The 23,445-nt window shown below is 44.0% G+C and overlaps 2 protein-coding genes and 1 long non-coding RNA gene across 4 annotated transcripts in view; 1 reads left to right on the top strand and 2 right to left on the bottom strand.

Annotated features, from left to right (window-relative positions):
* Positions 1-473: 473 nt before the first annotated feature.
* The window catches only part of ZKSCAN8 (zinc finger with KRAB and SCAN domains 8), a 29,050-nt gene continuing 6,078 nt past the window's right edge, over positions 474-23,445 (bottom strand). The window contains exons 2-7 of one of the 2 annotated variants that reach the window (XM_047732647.1): positions 22,691-23,211; positions 21,944-22,082; positions 19,723-19,814; positions 19,293-19,416; positions 17,814-18,756; positions 474-1,352 (exon numbers count right to left, since the gene is read on the bottom strand). In XM_047732647.1, the coding sequence (XP_047588603.1) occupies positions 671-1,352; positions 17,814-18,756; positions 19,293-19,416; positions 19,723-19,814; positions 21,944-22,082; positions 22,691-23,107 (2,397 nt within the window). In that variant the 5' untranslated portion in view covers positions 23,108-23,211 and the 3' untranslated portion in view covers positions 474-670. Of the gene's footprint in view, positions 1,353-13,955; positions 14,954-15,170; positions 18,757-19,292; positions 19,417-19,722; positions 19,815-21,943; positions 22,083-22,690; positions 23,212-23,445 lie in introns of those variants that run through there. The other variant, XR_007127994.1, reaches the window with a different exon arrangement.
* Positions 1,544-10,800, bottom strand: LOC125102022 (uncharacterized). The gene is made up of 5 exons (XM_047732709.1): positions 9,919-10,800; positions 9,584-9,725; positions 8,320-8,468; positions 7,945-7,999; positions 1,544-2,439 (listed from the first exon to the last, which is right to left on the bottom strand). The coding sequence occupies exons 1-5, from the start codon at positions 10,110-10,112 to the stop codon at positions 2,353-2,355; spliced, it is 627 nt and encodes a 208-aa protein (XP_047588665.1). The 5' UTR covers positions 10,113-10,800; the 3' UTR covers positions 1,544-2,352.
* On the top strand, positions 13,045-13,549 carry LOC125102090 (uncharacterized). The gene is made up of 2 exons (XR_007128026.1): positions 13,045-13,222; positions 13,429-13,549. It is a non-coding gene; the product is annotated as an uncharacterized LOC125102090 (long non-coding RNA).

The following is a 23,445-nucleotide window of genomic DNA, read 5'->3' on the forward strand; positions in this document are numbered from 1 at the left end:
GCTTTTTGTTTTTGTTTTGTTTGTTTTGGTTCAGGAAGCTCAGTCAAGTTTAGGGGGCTTATTGGATCAGTAAGTCGAAAGGCCTGGGACTTCGCTGGTGAAGAAAGAATGACCCTGAAGAATTATCGACTGGATTCCTACCTAAAAAGAGGCAGTCTATCTTCTGCCGAGGAAGTTACTAACACACCTATCTAATTATTCCTGAGAGAACAGAGGTACATCCAAGACAAAGGAAGGAAAATCAATTGGTTAGTATTTCCAGATACAACGAGAATATGTGGTTCCTGTCCCACCAATCAACACAACTTCCAATTTCAAAACTTAATCGGTTTTACCCATGATACTAGTAGCAACAATAACAAAGGCTTGTACATGAGAAAAACAAAGACAGTGGTTGAATTATTGACGTCTGCTCTTACTAAGCCAAAGTAAACTACATTATGGTATATGTTTAAATGGCTTTACCTTATGAGTTGTAAAGTGGCAATCTCAGAAGCAGATGTGATTTTAGAACTTTAGTTACCATTCTGGAGTTATTTCCACTGACTTCTCACTTCTTCAATATTCTGAGGGACCAAGTATCAATTAAATTTTTACCATACCCTTCTTTTGGCGTTAAATTCTGATTTAAAAAAAAAAAAAGGCCTTTGGAATATCTTCACCATATAAATCACTGCGGACACTTTCCTTTGGCATGTATTTTCTGGTGTTTAGTAAGATTAGAACTCCCACGGAAGGTTTTCCCACACTCCTCACACTCATACGGCTTCTCTCCAGTGTGGATTCTCTGGTGATGGATGAGGGTGGAGATCTGGCTGAAGGCTTTCCTGCATTCTCCACACTCATAGGGCTTTTCTCCAGAGTGAATCCTCTGATGATTGATAAGGGCGGAGTTCACGTAGAAGGCCTTCCCACACTCCTTACACTCATACGGCTTCTCTCCTGTGTGGATTCTCTGATGTTTGATGAGGGCTGAGCTCACGCTGAAGGCTTTCCCACACTCGACACACTCATAGGGCTTTTCACCAGAGTGTATTCTCTGATGCTTGATAAGGTCTGAGCTCACACTAAAGGCTTTGCCACACTCATTACACTCATAGGGTTTCTCCCCATTGTGGATTCTCTGGTGGATGATCAGGTGTGCCCTCACACTGAAGCCTTTCCTGCACTCGTTACAAGTATAGGGCTTCTCGCCGGTGTGGGTTCTTTCATGCACTGTGAGGGTTGAGCGCACACTGAAGGCTTTTCCGCAGTGATCACACTCATAGGGTTTCTCTCCAGTGTGGATTCTCCGATGTCGAACAAGGCCTGAGCTCTGAGCAAACTTCTTTCCACATTCACTACATGTGTGCCGTCTTCCTTCTGTGGGCCTGTCCTCATGCTTTTGTACCTGGTTTGTACACTGGGAAGTTTTTTCATACTCGGGAATCTGTAATGTATCCCTATTATATATGCTGGTGATCTGCTGGTGTGGGTCCATCCTTACAAAATCTTCCCTTCAGAATTGCCACCTTATTCATACCACTGGCCTTGATTCCTGAAATAATAATAAACAGACTTTATTCCCTGCTGCTAAAGCAATAAGACAGGATACAGACTTACTTAGAACTCTCAAACATGTTTGATTAACCCAGGACACACCACTTGTATGACAGTCAGATCAGATGTTTTATTTAGTCTGTACATCGTAACATATCACAAAACTAACAGAATGAACATCTGACTCAAACGTCTATTTAAATTCTACCCTTTATAAAGGTACCTAAAGCACAGAATCTGGAATATAAGTGAATATAAAAATAATACATAGTTCCTACTTACAGAGACTTTCTATCATATTTAACTAAATTGGGACACAGGACAGGAATTGAAGAGATTTGTGAACAGTAGAGCAGATGAAGAAGTATTCAAATAGAGAAGGCAAAAGAAGCGGAAATTCAACTGATAGTAAGTTTGGGAAAGTGACAGTAACATCACTGACAGCTGTGTTTTTACCATTCACAAAGTCCACGTGATTCGGGCTGTAAGAGAAACACGGGGTAAAAGCAGCTCTGCCTCTTGCTACACTACTGGTGTAGCTGCTGCTGCTGGGACAGCACCTGGCCCGGGGACGCTCCGTCTCCCATGGAACTGTGACAGAACAGACCCCTCATCTCTCCACAGAATGGGGATCCTTCAGCCCTTTCCATCTTGACAGCTCAGACCAAGGTGCGGAAGCCTGGTGGATTGTCACCATTCTCTTATCCCCTGGGAACAAACCCAATTCTGTCTCCAAACTTGGTAGAAGTTTTGCCGCATACTCAAATTACACATATTATATCCTCTCTGCTCCTTTCCATTTTACAAATTGTTTTACGTCTCAAGAGTAATAAGTGGACAGCATATGCCCTTGATATGATGAGAATGGCACTTCATCTTTGGGGTCTTCCTCTCCCAAACCTGTAACATCAGTAAAATAGTGAGAAACACCAGTCAAATCCCAAATGAGTGGCATTCTACTAAAAAAAGTGCACTCCTCAAAACTGTCAAGATCCTCAAAGACAAGTCAAGTCTGAGAAACTGTCACACCCAAGAAGAGCCTGAGGAGATGTGAGATGTGACGATTAAAAATAATATAGATCCTACATGGGATCTTGGAACAGAAAAAGGACAGTAGCTAAAAAATGACTAACATGTGAATAAAGTATGGATTTTAATAATAATCAACAATGGTTCAATATTTCCCCTATTATTAATGTAAAGCATTAATAATAGGGGAAACTGAGTGTGGTGTATATAGGAACTCTCTGTACTATCTTCATAATCTTTCTGTAACTCTAAAATGTCTAGAATGTCCAGAAACTATTCTGAAAATTTTATTTAAAAATCTGTCTATGCCAGGAGCCTGGCTGGCTCAGTCACAAGAGCATGAGACTTGATCTTGGGGTCATGTTGAGTGTAGAGATTACTTAAAATAAATAAATAATCTTAAGGGGCACCTGAGTGGCTAAGTGGGTTAAGCATCTGCCTTTGGCTCGGGTCATGATCCCAGGGTCCCAGGATTGAGTCATGCATCAGGTCCCTACCCAGCAGGGAGTCTGCTTCTCCCTCTGCCCCCTGCTTGTGCTCTCTCTATCTCTCTCAAATAAGTAAAATCTTTAAAAAAATAAAACTAAACTTCAAAAAATTTGTCTATGCATAAGGAATAACACGGAGGACATTAGGAGAAGGAAAGGATAAGTGAACTGGGGGAAATCAGAGTGGAGATGAACCATGAGAGACTGTGGACTCTGAGAAACAAACTGAGGGTTTGGGAGGGGAGGGGAGTGGGGGATAGGTGAGCCTGGTGGTGGGTATTAAGGAGGGCACATATTACATAGAGCACTGGGTGTGGTGCATAAACAATGAATCTTAGAACAATGAAAAAAATTAAATTAAATTTAAAAAATATTTGTCTATGGGGCACCTGGGTGGCTCAGTCGCTAGCATCGGCCTTTGGCTCAGGTCATGATCCCAGGGTCCTGGGATTCAGCCCCACATCAGGCTCCTTGCTCTACAGGGAGCCTGCTTCTCCCCTGCCTGCAGCTCCTCCTGTTTGTGCTTGCTGTCTCCCTCCCTCTCTCTCTGTGTCAAATAAATAAATAAAATCTTAAAAAAAAATTGTCTATGCAACACAAAGAAATGGAAAGATATTCCCTGCCCACGGATTAGAATAACAAATATTGTTAAAATGTCTAGACTACAGGGGCGCCTGGGTAGCTCAGTCGGTTAAGCATCTGCCTCTGGCTCAGGTCATGATAGCAGAGGCCTGGAACTGAGCCCCACATTGGGCTCCCCGCTTGGAGGGCAGCCTGCTTCTCCCTCTGCCTGTGCCATTACCTACCCGCCCTGCCACCCCCACCCCCAAGCTTGTGCTCTCTGGCTCTTTCTGTCAAATAAATAAAATCTTAAAAAAAAAAAAAAAGTCTATATTGCCCAAAGCAATCTACACATTTTTTTTTTAAGTATCTATTTATTTGACAGAGAGAGCTCACAAGTAGGCAGAGAGGCAGGCGGGGGGTGGGGTGGGGGGAAGCAGGCTCCCCGCTGAGCAGAGAGCCCTATGTGGGCCTTGATCCCAGGACCCTGGGATCATGACCTGAGCCGAAGACAGAGGTGTAACCCACTGAGCCACCTGGGCAGCCCCAATCTACACATTTAATGTAATCCCTATCAAAAAACCAACAGCATTTCCACAGAAATAGAACAAACTATTCTTAAGTTTGTATGGGACCACAAAAGACCCCCAACACTAAAAGCAATCTTGAAAAGCAAAGCAAAGCTGGAGGCGTCACAATTCCAGGCTTCAAGTTATATCACAGAGCTGTAGTCATCAAGAAAATCGACACACAGTCAATGAAACAGAACAGAAAACCCAGAAATGGACCCATACCTATACGGACAACTAATCTTTGACACAGCAAGAAAGAATATCCAGTGCGAAAAAGATAATCTCTTCAACAAATGATGTTGGGAAAATTGGAGAGCCACATGCAAAAGAATGAAACTGGACCACTTCCTTACACTGCACACAAAAATAAATTCAAAATGGACGAAAGCCCTAAATGTGAGATAGGAAACCGGTCAAAAGCCTAGAGGAGAACACAGGCAGTATGTCAATGTCGACTTCTTTGACATTGGCAGTAACTACTTCTTACTAGATATGTTTCCTGAGGCAAGGGAAACAAAAGCAAAAATAAACTATTGGGAATACATCAAAGCAAAAAGCTTCTGCACAGCAAAGGAAGCAATCTACAAAGCTAAAAGGCAAGCCATGGAATGGGAGAATATATTTGCAAATGCCATATTAGATAAACGGCTAGTAACCACAATCTCTAGAGAACTTACACAACAGCAACAAAATAATCCAATTAAAAAAATGGACAGAAGACATGAACAGACATTTGTCCAAAGATATACATGTGGCCTTGGGGTGCTTGGGTGGCTCAGTGGGTTAAGCATCTGCCTTTGACTCAGGTCATGATCTCAGGGTCCTGGGGTTAAGCCCTGCATCAGGCCCCCTGCTCAGTGGGAAGTCTCCTTCTCCTTCTCCCTTTGCCTCCCCCTCCCCCCCAGTTCCTGCTCTCTCCCTTGAATACATGAAATCTTAAAAAAAAAATTAGAACTGGAAAAAAAAAAGATACATATGTGGCCAACAGACACATGAAAAGATGCTCAAGGGCTCTGGGGTGGTGCAGTCAGTTAAGGGTCTGACTCTTGGTTTTGGTTCAGGTCCTGATCTCAGTGTCATAATATTGAGCCCTGGATTGGGCTCCTGGCTCAGTGTAGATTTTGCTTGAGATTCTCTCTCCCGCTGCCCCTCCTCCTTGTACTCTCGTTCTAAAATAAACAAATAAATCTTAAAAAAGAAAAAAAAAGATGCTCAACATCACTCATCATCAGGGAAATGCAAATCAAAACCACAATGAGATACCACCTCACACCAGTCAGAACAGCTAAAATTAACAAGTCAGGAAATAACAAAGGTTAATGAGGATACAGAGAAAGGGGAACCCTCCTACACTGCTGGTGGTGCAGCCACTCTGGAAAACAGTATGGAGGTTCCTCACCAAGTTGAAAATAGAGCTCCCCTACAACCCAGAAATCGCACTGCTAGGTATTTACCTGGAGAATACAAAAACACTGAATCAAAGAGATACATGCACCCCGATGTTTACAGCAGCATCATCTCCAACAGCCAGAGTATGGAGCCCAAATGGCCACTGACTGATGAATGGGTAAAGAAGAAATGGTGTGTATATATACACAATGGAATATTACTCAGCCAGAAGATGAACAAAATCTCGCCAATTGCAGGGGCGCCTGGGTGGCTCAGTGGGTTAAAGCCTCTGCCTTCAGCTCAGGTCATGATCCCAGAGTCCTGGGACCGAGCCCCGAGTCGGGCTCTCTGCTCCGCAGGGAGACTGCTTCCTCCCCTCTCTCTCTCAGCCTGCCTCTCTGCCTACTTGTGATCTATCTCTCTCTCTCTCTCTCAAATAAATAAAATCTTTTAAAAAAAATCGCCAATTGCAACCTCATGGATGGAACTAGAGAAGTGGAGAGAAAGACAAATACCGTATGATTTCACTCATATGTGGAAGTTAAGAAATATAAAACAAAGGGAAGATAAGAGAAAGAGACAAATTGAGAAACAGACTCTTTATTACAGAGAACACAATGATGGTTACCAGAGGAGGGGGTGGGGAGATGGGTTAACAGGTGATGGGGATTAAAGAGTGCATTTGTCATGATGAGCACCTGAAGATGTACAGAATCGTGGACTCAATCTTATACACCTGAAACTATTATAATACTGTATGTTAATTAGCTGGAATTAAAAAAAATAAAAATTTTAAAAATGAGTGTGTTTTTGAATAGGCTAATATACCCGTTGGAAAGTCAAAATGCTCTAAAAAGACAATTAGAAAGTCTTGTTTCCACCACGATCCTCCTCAGTTTACCACCCAAGCAATAAGCATTTTTATTAGTTTGTTGTGACTTTGAATGTTTCTTTATATAAACGTGTATTTTTTTAAAGATTTTATTTATTTATTTGACAGAGAGAGACACAGCGAGAGAGGGAACACAAGCAGGGGAAGTGGGAGAGGGAGAAGCAGGCTCCCCACTGAGCAGGGAGCCCATTTTGGGGCTCGATCCCCGGACCCTGGGATCATGACTTGAGCTGAAGGCAGACGCTCAACAACTGAGCCATCCAGGTGCCCCCAAATGTGTATTTTTTTTTTAAGATTTTATTTATTTATTTGAGAGAGAGACACAGTGAGAGAGAGCATGAGCGAGGAGAAGGTCAGAGGGAGAAGCAGACTCCCCATGGAACTGGGAGCCCGATGCGGGACTCGATCCCGGGACTCCGGGATCATGACCTGAGCCGAAAGCAGTTGTCCAACCAACTGAGCCACCCAGGCGTCCCCCAAATGTGTATTTTTTAAAGCATCTGGCTGCCTTGCTCCTGTTGTGCGGTGGGGTATGGAGGTTTCCACACAAGTCTGACACAGGTTTGTTGTCACGTGGACACTACCCTTTGTGGCTTAGGAGCTAAACCATCTCTCACTGACACTGTTGTATCATGTTCCTCTAAGTAACAGCTCCCTGGTACACACCTCTTATCTCCTTTAATCCTGCAAAGATGATGTTACAGTCCTTCTCTCATATATAAGAAAACTTAGAAGCAGACAGATTTTTCGAGGTTGGACAACTAATCAAACAGCAGAGATGAAATTTGAACCTATTATCTATTGCAGTCCCAAATCCTTCCACTCAGCACTCAGAAACTACTTCTTAATTTATAAACACTATTCCGATAAAAATACCAACTTTTTTAGAAGTAGATTTTAACGTTCACATAGATAAGTAAACAAGCAAGACTCTCTGGAAAAACTGTGAAAAAGGAGGGCAATGGGGGCACCTGGGTGGCTAAGTGGGTTAAAGCCTCTGCCTTCGCCTCATGTCATGATCCCAGAGTCCTGGGATTGAGCCCCACATCAGGATCTTTGCTCTGTGGGGAGCCTGCTTCCTCCTCTCTCTCTGCCTGCCTCTCTGCCGACTTGTGATCTCTGTCAAGTAAATAAATAAAATCTTAAAAACAAAAAAAAAAGGGCAATGAAGGAACACTTGTTCTAAATTATCTTAGATTATAAAGCCTCAGTGGGAGAGTGTCATACTGGCAAGTGAGACAAATGGCACAGCATAGAAAGTCCAGAAATAGATGGAATCAGAGGCAGAAATTCAGCACTGAACAAAGGTACTAAATCAGTAAGAAAAACATGAGTAGAGTCCTCAATAAATGTATGGCAAGAACAATGTAATCAACTGGAAAAATGTTAAACTGGATTCCTTCCTTGGTCTATACACAGGTAAATAATCCAAATAAATTGAAGTTGTGTTACAAATGTAAACTATAAAAAGTACCATAGGAAAATGGGGCATCTGGTATATATCTCTTCCATACAGAGAACCAAAATTCCTGCAAGGAAAAAGAAACAAAACCACTTTAAGCAGACTCAAAGAAAAATAAGTAAAAAAATGGGAAACATACACAAATTATGGCTCAGACAACAGGCAGCAAACATGGAATTCTTGAACAATAACATACTGTGGAAATGAAAGCTGTGAGCTGGGTGCCCTACTCCTCCCTCCACCCTCACTTTGAATCAGATTCTGCTGAGAATTCATAACAACACACTTATCCTGATCTTGTTAAATAAGTTAAAAAAAAAATCTCCCCAGGTCTCTCACTTCCAGAGCCTTCAGAAGACCACAGAATGTCAAAGTTTTAACACTTACAACCCTCCTGTGGGGTAAAGGGTTCCTATGGTTGATATTTCAATGGTGTATTCTTGGGTAGGAGCTTGAGAGACAGTGATTCTTCCTTTGCTCCTAGAGCTGGTATTTCTTGCAACATTACTTCTTAAATGTGTGCAAGACCTGGGACCTGGAAAAAAATTAAACACATGAAATTTGAATGAATCATTGTATAAACAAATGAATCAAGAGAGCAGGCTCATCCCAGGGAGTTATGGAGAAAAATAATGACAACCAATATCTAGATACTACTTCTGTCCCTATAATCTTGATAACAATTCTAGGCAGGTGCTTTTATCATCCTCATTTACATTTGAGCAAATGGAGGCACAGAGAGATTAAGTGATTTGGCCACAATCACGGGTTTAGACCTACATGCTCAAAAATAGAAGAAAAATAAAAAAGACATGCCTCAGAGACTAAGAGTTTTATGAGAACTTAATGAATACCTCTCCCTTCCCCTGTTGCTGTCTGGGTTCATCCAACACAGCCACTTTCTCAATCACCCTTTGCCCTTCTGCTGGTTCCTCTCCCAGACGGGCCTGGCACGCCTCGGTCCTGACGACGGTCAGAAACTGGCTTCAGCCACTGTCAACCGAGCTGCTGGAACCAGCTCAGAGACAAGAGTTTTCTGGTAACAGAATTCTTGAAACCAGCAAAAACAACTCTACTTCTGCCACATAGTTTTGGAGTCTGCAATTTGGTAATATTCCTCTTTTTTTTTTAAAGATTTTATTTATTTATTTGACAGAACAGGAGTGCACAAGTGGGGCGGGGCACGGGAGCAGCAGAGGGAGAGGGAGAAGCAGGCTCCCCACTGGGCAGGGAGCTCCTTGTGGGCTCGATCCCAGGACGCTGGGATCATGACCTGGGCCAAAGGCAGAGGCTTAACCATCTGAGCCACTCAGGTGCCCCTGGTAAGATTCCGCTTAAGGGCCTCTTTTTTCGTTACTCTTCTTCTGTAAAAGAAACACTATTTTACTCACAGAAAAAGCAAAGACAGCCATAGCTGCTACACTAACTACAGAGAGGATGGGAGAAAAGAACGCAAACAGGAGGCTAATTTGCTAAGAAAGGCTGTCACATCGCCTGCTGGGGTAGCCCACATGGCCTGTGCCACGGACTCTCCCCCGCCGTCATCGCAGAGCACTCCCGGGCCGGGAGAGAACAACAGCACGGTGGCTGCGAGGCGGTTCTGCGCGGGAGTGGATGGAAAAGTGGCTGCTTTCAGGGACGGGAGATTATTTCCCGCCAAGCCAAAGTAGAGGTGTGCTCTGCTTTCAAGAGAAACGTCCTGGCAGAAGAAGTGGCAAGCGAAGCCGCTCTTAAATACTCCTTTCGAGTCGTCCGCCGTGTCCCCCTTTCCTTTGGAAAGGCGAGCTGAGGGTCTACGAAGAAGGCACGGTGTTGGGACTCAATAAACCTCGGGAGGTCATAGGAAATTCCAGGCTTACCCCAAGAGGGAGCAGCCCGAAACGCGAGAAAATCCCTCTGGCCAGGCCGCACCTGGGTGTCGCCTTGCGACCGGAGGGACCGACGTCCTGGCCCCCGCGGACTCCGCCCGGGAGAGGTAGGCTACACCTGCAGGTGCCGCCGAGCAACGTCCGCCATTTCGCCGCACGCGGACCGGAAGTCCCAGCACTTCCGGGGCGGCCCGCCGAAAACTCCGGCGGGCCCTCTAGCGACCCGGAGCGCCTGTGCCGCACTTCTAGCGTAGGTGCTTTCTGCTTCTGATTTTGAAAGTATAGCACGGCGACTCTTGAATTTTGGAACATCTCCAGGTGGGCCCTACAGGATCCCTAAAACCGACACGCGGGACTCTAGGAGCTCGGAAAACCAGAGCTGCAGATTCTCTGTGGTTTTAAATTAGGGACCAGGTCCAGCAGAGCAGGGCTTTTAAAACTTGACTGTGATAATACAGCAAACGCCCTCAAACTATTTCCGTAAGAATTTAACTCAAGACACCAGTCAGTATACTTGTATGGACATACAAGCTGATAAAAGGAGATCCTAAAATGAAACATTACAGTTGTAGGTACTAAGTATGAGTCCATTCCATGGCAGAGTACAAATTAAGAACATACTGCAAGGGTCAGACTTGAGGGTATAACCAGCTGGAAAGGAAATGGGCAAAGTAGCAGGTCTCTTTCTACCTGTACCACCAACTTTAACAGTTGACCCAATGCAAGTCACATGGCCCCTCTGGACCACCACTTACAGAATCGGTTAGAAAATGATCTCAAACATCACTTCCCAGACTAGCATTCTATGGACTATGAATAATTAAACACCAGAGAAATGCAGTCATTTTTTCGGTGTGTTTACACACTGAAACCAATTGTCTAACTTAAGCTGATTCTTTTCAAATCTGTTTAGGTGCCAAAGGGCTGCAAAAGATTTATGTTCTTAAAAAAACCTTTTTAGGGGTGTCTGGGTGGCTGAGTGGGTTAAAGCCTCTGCCTTCAGCTCAGGTCATGAACCCAGGGTCCTGGGATCGAGCCCCACATCGGGCTCTCTTCTAGGCAGGGAGCCTGCTTCCCCCTCTCTCCCTGCCTACTTGTGATCTCTGTCAAAAAATCAATTAGAAAAAACCCCACCTTTTTAATTATAGGAAATCACATTTTCTCCTTTGTATCTGCCTTCCTATGTGTCTGTTAAAAACTTTATACAAGTGGGTATGTGTTTTACTTGGCAAACTGTTTAACATTCTGGCTTGCAGCTTCCTAGGAGTAGTTAATCCTGTTTAGAGGGATTGCCAGAGGGACCGTGTGAAGGTTATGTGTTGTCCCCAAAGCTAAATCGGTTATAAGTTAGAGGCCCCCTGCTGAAGTTTTATCTTTGATTCTACATAATGAACCAAGATAAGGAAGGCTAGCACTAGATTTGTAGTCCTAGAACACCTATTTGGTAGAATGATGGATGCAGATCTGATGCTGAAAGCAACCTTGGAACATCATCCTCAACCATCTTATGATTTACCATCACCCCAACATGTATAATGCTGTGAACTCCCATCATTTAAAGCTTTTTCTTTTCTAATCTTACATACTATAAAATATCTACACAAGATTCTTTTAAAGCTTGCCATAGTTAAATTTTTCTAACTGCAGTGCTGGTATTCATCTCTCTTCTTTCTCCTATATATCTTAAATATATCTAGACCAGGGCTTCTCATGGCACTATTAAACATACAGAGCTAGATCACTTCTTTTGTTGTGGGGGCTGTTTGGGCATGCAGGATGTTAAGCAGCATCCCTAGCCTCTATCTGCTGGACGCCAGTAGCATCACAACTGTCCACTGATGGTACAACCAAAAATACCTCCAAACATTGCCAATTTCCTCCAGTTGAGAACCACTGGATATAACCTCAGATATAAAAGCCTATTCTCAAGCACTTTTGCAATGATAGCTTTAACACAGAAATCTCTAGTTTCTTATTATTTTCTCCCTCAATGAACAAATAGGTTTGGCTAAACAAATGGAGAGCTTCATATTTCAGTTTTTGTATGTATTCTCCTAAAGTTGAGATTTTTTTTAAAGGTTTTATTTATTGGAGGGAGAAAGCTGGGAGGGGGGTGCAAAAAGGAGAGGGAAAGGGAGACGCAGACTCCCCACTGAGCGAAGAGCACTGATGATGCTGCAATGGATGTGGAGCTTGATCCCATGGACGTGGAGATCGTGATCTGGGCCAAAGTCAGATATTTAACCAACTGAGCCACCCAGGTGCCCCTGAAGTTGGATTTTTTAGTCTTAGTCTGAGGAATAGGCAGTTATAGATGTACATACAAAGTGGTAAGAGAGACATATAACCTTGAAAACAGCTTAAAAATTTTGTAGAGAACTCCATAAATAATCCACACAATGATTTGACAAGCATTTATTAAACACCTACTGTGTGCTCAGCACTGTACTAGGCACTGGGGGGTGCAGAGATACAAATGTAAAAGTCATCATTCCTGCCCTCAAGGAGCTTACAATTTAATTTTGGAAATAAATACAAATGTGAACTACAATACAGAGTGCTAGAAAATAATTACAAAGCAACATATTAGTAGTGCATGGACGACAGTACAAACTCAAAGGATAAGTGCTAAGGCAGCACAGAACAAGGGAGGTCTCAGTTTGAGAAGTCAGGGAGCGCTCACTCAGAAGATACAAAGAAGCTAGGCTTGAAGGGAGTGATGAACAAGAGCTGGGGCCAAAAACAGTCTCAACAAAAGATACTGCATGAGAAAGGCACAGAGGCAAGGGCTTGTAAGACAACAGTGTGAACATGATGAGTTGAGCTGAATATGCCAGAAAATGAGGCAGAGGCAGATTAAGCATGAAGGGCAAAATAATGGTAGAACTTGGAACACTAGTGCTCTGATAAGAATTATCTGCCAAGTGTTCTGGACTAAAAATGGATTCTAAGGAGAATCACCTTAGAAGCATGGGGAGGGAGATCTTGAAAGCAATGAAATCTTGAAATTTCTTGAAATTACTGTCATTTCTCGAAATCTTGGAAGAATGAAATTACAATCACCTGGGCATCAGAATATATGGATCTGCAGAAGGCTACAAGGGGATGGGAGAAATGTGAAAGATCCAGCCTCACGGAGAAAACTAAGAACTGGAATGTAGAGTGGAGGGCAGAAAAAGACAAAGACAACACTAAGATGGCAGTAAGAAATAGGAAAGACAGGGTACCTAGCTGGCTCAGTCAGTAGAGCACAGGACTCATGATATCGCAGTCATGAGTTTGAGCCCCACCCTGGGTATGGAGGCCACTTAAAAAGAACAAACATACATACATGAAGGGCAGTAAGTCTATTCAGGATAAAGAAACTAAGCAATAATGCCTATTTAAAAGGAAAATGGGAGCTGGGGGATAAGCATGATGAGGTCTGTTTTCATTTTTTTTTTTTTTTTAAAGATTTTATTTATTTATTTGACAGACAGAGATCACAAGCAGGCACAGAGGCAGGCAGAGAGAGAGAGGAGGAAGCAGGCTGCCTGCTGAGCAGAGAGCCCGATGCGGGGCTCGATCCCAGGACCCTGGGATCATGACCTGAGCCGAAGGCAGAGGCTTAACCCACTGAGCCGATGAGGTCTGTTTTCAAATACCAAGTTCTGTAGGTATCTGACCCACAGGGTGGGAAATATTAAGTTACTGAAATGAAATACAGAAGATTAAGTGTAAACAATCAAAATAGGTAAGTACAAGTGAATCAGAAAAAATACTGGATAAAATCAAGACATGAGGGTTATTTCCTGTGGAGAGGAGAAACAAGACCAATAAAGAAAAGCTAGAAATTGGGGAAAATGATCAAGAAGGACCCCCCAAGCCAAAGAAGAGAATTCCTGGGTTGCAGGGTCAACTTAGGAGTGTGAAATATATAGATCGAGAAGGTCAAGAACTAAGAAAAGGCATTGAGATTTATCCACAGGACACTTAAGTGGAATATTGAGTACAAATGCCAGTAAGAAGTTTCAAGAGTATAGTAATGAGAAAATGGGGTTGAGCGATGGATGGTACATTTGAAAAACTGTGAGTGGTTGAAGAAAAAGAGAATGGCAGTTGGACATGGGCAGTGAAGTGGAAGGTTCTCTACACTTCATGCTGGAGGTAAATTTTACTGTCATCCCAAATGACCATATGCCTGGCCTGGCATGGCACATGGATATTTAATTTCCCACCACAGTTCTAGTTCCCTGGGGCAGTTTAGGGAGAAATATACTTGAATCTGTACATTACTGCTTAATCCTCTGAGTTACTTTTTTTTTTTTTTAGGTACTCTTTTAAACATGTTTTATGTGTACCATTTAACTTTCTAGTACTACAAACATCAAAAGTATCAATCAAAATAACATTTTTAAACCAATTTTCCAGTAATTGCAATGGATCTGTACTATACTATACTCTACGTTCCCTTCCCCAGTAGCTCTTATGGCCAGGGATACCGAATTTTCAGATGGCTGGCCAGGGTCAGGGTGTTCATTAGAGACATGGTAGCACAGTGGTCAACAGCACAGGCTCGAGAATCTGACACTGTAGGGCAGAGTCCCTACTCTGTCACTTCCCAGCTCTATAACCTTGGTCTACTCACTTACCCTTCTAAGCCTATTTCCTCATCTGTAAAATGTAGGATATACTATCTATCAGAACCATGAGAAATGCTTAGCAAATGGCTTGGCACACAGTAAGTGCTTATTAAACGTCAGCTATTACTATTTAGAGGCTCAGGACCAAGAGTAAAGCTAACTACTCTGTATGGGAATCAGCCACCACATTCTAGTGCTGCCATCTTGCTCAATGGCAGAAATCTTTGAAACCTAAGACATGTCTTCTAGGACTAAGTTGAATGGCTGCAGAGTTACAGAAGAACCACTTTATCATGCTGGGCCCTAAAATGAGATCATGATTGGAGAAGAAAGTATTGGTGAACAGTTCATCTCAGATGAAGAGCATAAAAATAGAATCTGCAGGATATAAAGGAACTTAGCACACATCACTCAGGAGCTCAAGATAAGATCATAAAGATGGATCGACAACATTCTAGTACAAAGAGTGAGAAGTGGAGACCAAGAATGGACTTCTACATGTGCCCCCAAAGAAACAACAGCCTTTTCTACCTTCTTTTTTTTTTTTTTTTTTTAAAGATTTTATTTATTTATTTGACAGAGAGAGATCACAAGCAGGCAGAGAGGCAGGCAGAGAGAGAGGAGGAAGCAGGCTCCCTGCTGAGCAGAGAGCCCGATGCGGGGCTCGATCCCAGGACCCTGAGATCATGACCTGAGCCGAAGGCAGCGGCTTAACCCACTGAGCCACCTAGGCGCCCCCCTTTTCTACCTTCTTACACTATGCGGCCATTTCTGTATATGGGCTAAACCAACCTTGATAGTTCCTTCAAGTCACAGTCTTTCCTTTTTTTTTTTTTTAAAGTATTTATTTGACAGAGAGCGAGCGAGCGAGAGAGAGAGAGAGAGAGATCACAAGTAGGCAGAGAGGCAGGCAGAGAGAGAGGGGGAAGCAGGCTCCCCGCTGAGCAGAGAGCCCGACGTGGGGCTCGATCCCAGGACCCTGAGATCATGACCTGAACCTAAGGCAGAGGCTTAACCCACTGAGCCACCCAGGTGCCCGTCACAGTCTTTCCTTATTCATCCCAGCATCACACTAATCTTTCTAGGCATATTTTCTTTTCTCTGAATTCCTGCCAGGTGCTTAGTAATTATAGATTTAAGTAGCATGACTACACATTACTGTGAGTAGAGAGATGTTAGCTGGTACGCTTACAGGCATTTTAGTATGTTGTTCTGACAGCTTTTACCAGAATAGAAGACAAGTGCTCCTCGGAACTACGTGGGAGGACTGTGTGGATGTGTGCACGTATTATCCCTCTGATGGTGTACCCATCCCAAACAGTATCTGCACAGAGGCAGCACTGGCAGAACTGGCATCCTACAGAGGGTAAAGGCACAATTGAAGCAGACAGCAAGGATCTAGAAACCACCAGATTTGTTTCTGGTTTCTTGAATTTTCAAGTACAAGGGAATGAGTAATGGAATTCCCTTCAAGTGCAAGGGAACCTATAGGCCAAAAGAAAAAAAAAGGAGAATAAGAAAACAAAGGATAATGGAAAGCACTGTTCTGAAAAAGTTAACCAAGGAAGCCACAATGACAAATGACAGATGGGTATCACTCACTCAGTGAAACAGGGGTGATGTTGTTAGTGATCAGGGTGGGCCACAGTGGGTCAGAGAAGGGATTTTATAGAGAAGGAAGTCATGACCCAAAAGGCAGACCTTTATGATGAAAGATTTTATGACCTTTTGAAAAACATCAATATATGTTAGTAAGTGTTGCTTCTGTTTAGAACAGTCAGTGTGAAGTTGTGTAACTTCTCCTGGCGTGCGTCCTAGTCTCCTGAATAGGACTAGTGGAATCAATTCCAATTCTGAAAGCTGACTTTGGAAAAAAGCCAAAAGTAACTCCAGTCCAAATGTGATGAACAAGTGGGTAATGGTCAAAAATGAGACGTTACTCAGGGGTCCAAGTCTTCCAAATATTTGGAGGAGCGGTAGCGCTACCGGGCTAACCAGAAGTGCCGAATTTAAAGGACAAACCATGTTTGGATGCATAGAGTCTGGTGTGTTATTTAACCCAACCTTGTCACTTTACAGAATATCCTTTGGTACACTGAAAGCCTCCAAGAAAGATAGTGCCTGGTGATAATGAGTTAAGATACTCTGTCTGCTGGATTACACACGGAGTTCACCAGAATCTAGAAGATGAGGAGCTGTGAGGGGAAGTATTCAACAGATCGCCATGGGGACACACAGAGCTAATGGCAAGAAACAGATGGAGAATGAAGGGTGAGGGGCTAAGGCCATCTGACGAGGTGGGAGCAGGGTGACGACAGGAGTGACAGACTGTCCTGTCAGGGGTTTGTGCAGACTGGTAAGAACCTGAGAGGGCAGTACTGTAATGGGCCAGGCGAGCTGTGTGTACATTCTTTGTAAGGATTTTTAGGTCTTCTTCAAGCACCTCTGTCTCCCCTTTCTCCCATGTGATGCAGTGACTAGGATAGTGTCACCACCTCTGTGTACCACAGTGTACCGTGGGAAGGTGGAAAGGAGAGCCACAAGTCACCAAAAGGTACAACCACCCGAGCTGAAGAGCAGCCAGGCTGAGTCTCCACTCACCTCTTTCTCTGCTTCATTCCCACAACCATCACCTCCTTTGCGGACACACGCACGGGGGCTGGGGGTGGTGAAGGATACGTATGGACGCTCAATGACTCACTGGAGTCAGGGAAGGTGAGATATGAAGAAAAAATGCTGCAGTGCTGTTAGAAATATAGCATTCTGAGTTTGCGTGGGAATATGGTTTTCCACTGACTATCAGAACATCAGAATAAAACAAAATGCACACTTAAGCATAAATACATTAAGTGTCTGTAAAAATTTCCCTAGAACTAGGTTCTCAGGAAGCTAAGTACAAAATAAATTTCACACAGAGGCTGCTTCAAACTCTAAAGTGGCTTCTCAGATCAGATGTGCAGCACAAGTGCACCTCAGGGAGGTAAATGTGGGAAGGGAATCACAGGAGACGGAAGGAAGCAGAGGAACCAGGAGTAGCCTCTCTCAAAACCTACAACTACTCCTCAAAAGAAAAAATTAAGTGCCTCCATGACAAGCAACTTGCTCTAATGCTATTTTGTTTCTAAAGGATACATCAGGCCATCAGGAGCTCCACTTCCTCAGACACCTCCCCGGACAGTCAAGCTAACCCACCTCATCAAGGCACTGGCCCAGACTACTGAAGAGCTACTCTAATCCACCACCACGATCTGTTCTGACCCTGGTGAGGTTGCAGTGATGACACACTTTCTTTTTACTACACTGAAAGAACCCTCACCAGCATGTGGTTTCTCTAATATGGAATAATGCCCAAACTACGATTGTGCTTTGTTCCTAAACTCCTATGGATTCAGATTTTTCTCCACTGTGGATTCTCTGATGCCGAATGAGACTTGACCTCTGAATAAAGGCTTTCCCACACTCATTACATTGATAGGGCTTCTCCCCTGTGTGAATTCTCAGATGCTGTATGAGGCCCGTGTTCCCATTGAAAGCTTTCCCACATTCTTTACATTTATAGGGTCTTTCTCCAGTGTGGATTCTCTGATGTTCAATAAGGCCTGACTTCTGACTGAAGGCCCTCCCACACTCATTGCATTTGTAGGGTTTTTCCCCAGTGTGGCTTCTCTGATGGCCAATAAGATGTGAGCTCCGCCTGAAGGTTTTCCCACACTCATCACACTCATAGGGCTTCTCCCCAGTGTGGATTCTCTGATGTCCAATGAGGTGAGAGCTATGACTGAAAGCTTTCCCACACTCATTACATTCATAGGGTCTCTCCCCACTGTGGATTCTCTGGTGCAGAATAAGGCCCGCACTCTGACTGAAAGCCTTCCCACACTGATTGCACTGATACGGCTTCTCCCCAGTATGGATTCTCTGGTGCAGGATCAGGCCTGTGTTTTGACTGAAGGCTTTACCACACTCCTTACAGTGATAGCGCTTTACTTTGTTGTGGATATCCTGATGGGAAAGAAGGGCTGACCTGTAACTGAAGGCTTTACCGCACACATTACACTGATAGGGTTTCTCCCCAGTGTGGATTCTCCAGTGGCGAACAAGGCCTGAGCTCTGAGCAAAGCTCTTCCCACATTCATCACATTTATGTCGTCTCTCCTGGGTGGGATTTCCCCGCTGCCTCTCTAATCTGCCCAGAAGATCTCTGGCTTCTCCATGCTCAAGACCCCCGATAACATCCCCGTTGCATTTGGCAGCTGTCTCTCCATGTGGTTGGATTCCAGTAGATATTACCTGTTTCGAAGATAATTCCCTGTTCTCATTCCTGGTCTCACCACCTGAAATTAAAATGTGGGAAACATCAAGCCAATGTCACTTTCTATTCTCTATGTTAAAAAGGAATTGAACATCAGGGAAATATACATGGAAAACTGGCAGGACACACACAGCTGTTACCTGCCTCCAAATGCTGTCACAACACGGAAGGAGAAGAAAGCAGGGTCCACCACAAGTACCACAGGCCAAATGGGGAAGAAGTGCCAGGAATGAAGAGGGGTTTGGCGGGGGTGGGAGGGGGGGCAGAAATGGAAAAAAGCCACAGTCGCTGAAAGGGCGGAGCACAACGAGTGTAACAGGGTGAAATCCAGGTAAAGATTCCATGGGACTGGGAGCAGAAAAAATGAGTCCCACTGCACAGAACAGTAGCCAAGGTACGTCCTGGCTTGGAGAGCTGAAGTCCACTTTATAGCACTGTTTCTCTCTGTTAGTTCTGGAGTTTGAACTCAACAATGTCTTTCAGAAAGCTCACAGCTACCATCGCATAACAAAGAAACAAAACACCTTAACTGATAACAATAACCAGAGCTCTCCTTACCCAGGGAGAACATGTTTCGGTAATTCTCTGGCCTAGTATCTCTACTGGGATCCTTCTGGGATGGATCAAGAAGCCACTCCTCTCGAATCAGGGACACAGCCATGTCTTCGATCTTCTCTAAAGTCTGAAACAAAACAAAATCCCCATGTGGGACTGGCACTGTTCCATAGCTCCAGCCCAGAGTATCGGAGGTCCGCCAGGCTTGGAGAGGATCAAGAGGTGGGAACGTACTGTGTAAAGGGATTTTAAGAAGCTGGGAAGAGGAGAGAAATGCACCAGATTTGCTCGGGTTAGGGAAAATCAAGAAACATGCAAAAAGAATTTGGGGCAATTCCTGGTCACTATGGGTACAGAGTCCAGACAGAAGGTAGATGCCACCCACGCTGTCAAGCAGAGCTATAGGGTTTCAGGGAGAAGGGGTACAACTCACCTGGAACCCTGCTGTGAGAAGTGTTGCTGTCATCTCCTGGTCTCCAGGACTTCCCTTCTGGGAAGGGGTAGGACTCTGAGAAGTAGAGATGGCTAAGAGAGGAGAAAGGAGCGGAGTGAGACCAGTGCTGTCCCATAGCTGTGGCAGCCAGCGCTAACCCATTCCAAAGATGCTTGTATTTCAGGACATGTGCTTGTCACAGATTTTGCACATAAAATGCTGAAGGACCCCGGGCTGGCTCGGCAGGAGCATGCAGGTCTGCATCTCAGGGTCATAAGCTGAAATCCCACGCTAGGTACAGAGGTTCCTTAAATAAACTTAAAAAAAAAAAAATCTTTAAAAAATAAAAAGTATAAAATAGAACGCTATATCTTGGGCTCTGGGTCTATACCTATGGCTGCACACAAGACAGCACTTTGATGTCCTACTCAGCCTGAAGTTACATGTCAAAAATAGAGTACTGGTTTACTTTTTAAAATTTTTATTATTTTTAAAATTTATTTTATTTGTGAGAGAGAGAGAGCAAGAGCAGGGGGAAGAGGGAGAAGCAGACTCCCCGCTGAACAGAGAGCCAATCCCAGGACCCTGAGATCATGACCTGAGCTGAAGGCAGATGCTTAACTGGCTGAGCCGCCCAGGTGCCCCTGAGAAACTGGTTTCCTAACAGGAACTGCTTTACAGTTTCTTCTCTCTCACCAAAGCTATTTTCTATCCTTGTGCCTCTGTACGGTGTTTCTTTAGGTCCTGATCTCATTGGCAAATGAAATATGAGAACCAATTTATCTCTGTTAACTCTATTACCTTTCTGAAATGTCTACCATGACTGCCACTATCTGCTTCCTACAGATAGCAGACATTGCAATACCAAAATTAACAGACTACTGCGTCTTGGGCAATAGGCTTTAGAACTTTAGACAACAATCATATTACTAACTCAAATATTAAAAATCAGTTTACATGGAACAAACTACTATAAATCACATAAATGAAAAAAAAAGGAATGCGGAGCAAGTATGAGAGGAGACTAGAACATCTTGTTCTGCAAGAAGGTAAGAAGTTCTCAAAAAATGATGGGGAGATTTCAAAAGGCTGGAGGAGCCAGATTGAAGGGGCCTCCTCTGACCAAATCTGAGACAATTTAAGCATCAAAATAAAGATGGTGACAAAATAAAGATAGATATAGGTATTTTATTTCTGGAATAAAATAAGACCTTATGAGTCCATACTAACAAATTAACGAATAAAATAGGGAGGAGGGAACACTCTCTATTACAACACATAAATGTAGAAGGCATGACACAGAAAACCATCATTTTGTAAGTCTTAGTCATCACTGATTCATTCATGCAGCATCAATGAAAATTAAACTCGTGTTTTAGCAACAAAAGTTTGATGAGGACCAGATACTTAAACACACTCAAGAGTATCTCTCCACAAATTACTTACTAATTGCAAAGGGAAAAATAGTAACTTTACGGTGATTAACCTAGCAAGAATAACCGTCATCAAAGATGCCAGCACGAGTAACAGGACAAATGCCTGTGGTACAGCAGCAAAGGAAGCAACGGCCCTGCCGGGTGCTCCAGCCACACACATACAACTGGAGTTTACGCGTAAGGAAACGTCACACAAACCCAAACTGCAGCCACTCTATAAAATAACCGACCTGTATTCATCAAGAACATCAAAGTCATGAAAGGCAAAGAAAGGCTGAGGAACTATTCCAAATTAAAGGAGTCTATAGAGACACGGTAACTGCCTGCAAAGGGTAATCTTGGACTGGACTCCAGAAGACCATTACTGGGACAACTGGCAACAGAAATATGAGCTGTGGACCCGATTAGTACTGGATCAGCATGACATCTCCTAACTGTGATGCATTTATTGTGGCTATCCAAGACAATGTTTTAGTGTGAGGAGTTATATACTGAAACAGTTACAAAGAAAATGGCATGATTCCAGCAAAACCTCAAAAACGCCTATGTTGCTACTACACTGGGATAAAGAAGTGTGTGAAGATATAAAAATCCCCGAGTTCTTTAATTTGTTCACGAACTTACCAACGGGACCGATAGTCTGTCTTCGAAGCCTAGGTAAACATTCAAACCCAGATCTTAGGACTGGTCTGTAAACAGAAATTCCACTTCCTGGTTCTCTAGGAACTCAACAGGCACTTTCTTTTCTACTCCTCCCTCCTTGTCAATGAAATCTGGCCCCTCACCTCTCTCTTGTGGCCCTTGGGGCACTGGAGATTTGTGCTGGGTTGCCACAGATCGGAGCGGAGCATCTGGAAGCTCTGGTGCAGACTCTGAACGCACCACCTCCTCCCAGAGTCCATGTCCACGTGCACGGGCTGGGACCTGAGGACAATGGGACAGCTGCATTACAAGAAATTCCTTCATGAAAGGAAGCGAACATTACGAGGACCAAGAGCACAACTATAAGGCTATGTGCTTGTTAAAAGGAAGAAGAATTTCATCTACTTCCTAAGGGCAGTAAGAACACAAACATGTCAATTAGCACTGAAAGGCATCATTTCTGCTGATGCCCTTCCTGCCTTTTGCACTTGCAAGGCATGGGAAGAGAGATAAACGGAAACTTAAAGCAGGGCTATTAGATAGAAAAAGCTTTTGATAACACCAAGGAAACCTGAGGTCTGGTCTCAGATCTGCCTTTATGAGCGCCCAGAGAAATTCAAGTAACTGAAGCTCTCTGTATAGCAGTTTCCCACCTGGCAAACAGGAACAATCATAGTCGCAAGGATGTTATGAGGATAAAAAAGGTACACACAGCCTTCGCAAAAATAAAAAGAACTCTACAGATACAAGCCACGCTGCGCTAGAGCTGCGTCCATCCTCCTATAACACAAACAGGATGCCCGGCATTTATTCTCCCGCTGCGGAGCTCACGTCCCTCCAGGCCGCTTCCAGACCTCCCAGTCCCAGGGCGCACGCCTTCTTCTGCTTACCGGCCGCCCTAGTATGTCAATCTGCCTTTCCAAGTCCTCCAGCAGGGTCACCACCTCCTCTCCGTTCTCCAGCTGATGTTCCTTCACCAGCGTCTGCAGCTCCTCAGGCAGGATGGTCAGGAACTGCTCCAGCACCAGCAGCTCCAAGATCTGCTCCTTGGTGTTCAAATCCGGCCTTAGCCACTGATGGCAAAGTGCGCGGAGTTGGATCAGAGCTTCTCGGGGCCCTAACGTCTCCTGGTAGCATAACTTCCTGAAGCGCAGGCGGAACAGCTCTTGGCCGGGAGGGTTATTTTCATGCAGACTGGATTCCTGGTCCCAGCCATGATCTTCCTCTACCTTGACGATGACAAGGTCTTCCTCAGGAGCTTGGTCAGATGGGGAAGGGGCTAACGACTTTCTTGATTCTGCTGCCATTTAGGGCTGGAGCAGCTCCGGAGGTCCGTCCCCACTACCTTCTTTATCTTCTCAAGAACCTTCCAAGGAGCTCTTCAGTAAGTGCAATACTTGGGGTAGAGAAACTGCCAAACAATATTAAAGCAAGACAAATTTACTAAGACACCTTAACCAGCTCCTTACCACAGCATGTCCCTCATGGCTCAGTCATTTAAGTGATCCTCTCCACTGTTCCAGAATTAACTCCTTACCTCCTTAGCTTTCTGCCACAACGAACACCCATCTGGGCAATATTCCCTTCCTTCTGCTTCCTCTCTCTGGGGATGTGGTATACAGCAAACAAAGTCAGGAAACCATGC

This window comes from Lutra lutra, chromosome 6, assembly GCF_902655055.1.
Source record: "Lutra lutra chromosome 6, mLutLut1.2, whole genome shotgun sequence".
Lineage (NCBI taxonomy): Eukaryota > Metazoa > Chordata > Mammalia > Carnivora > Mustelidae > Lutra > Lutra lutra.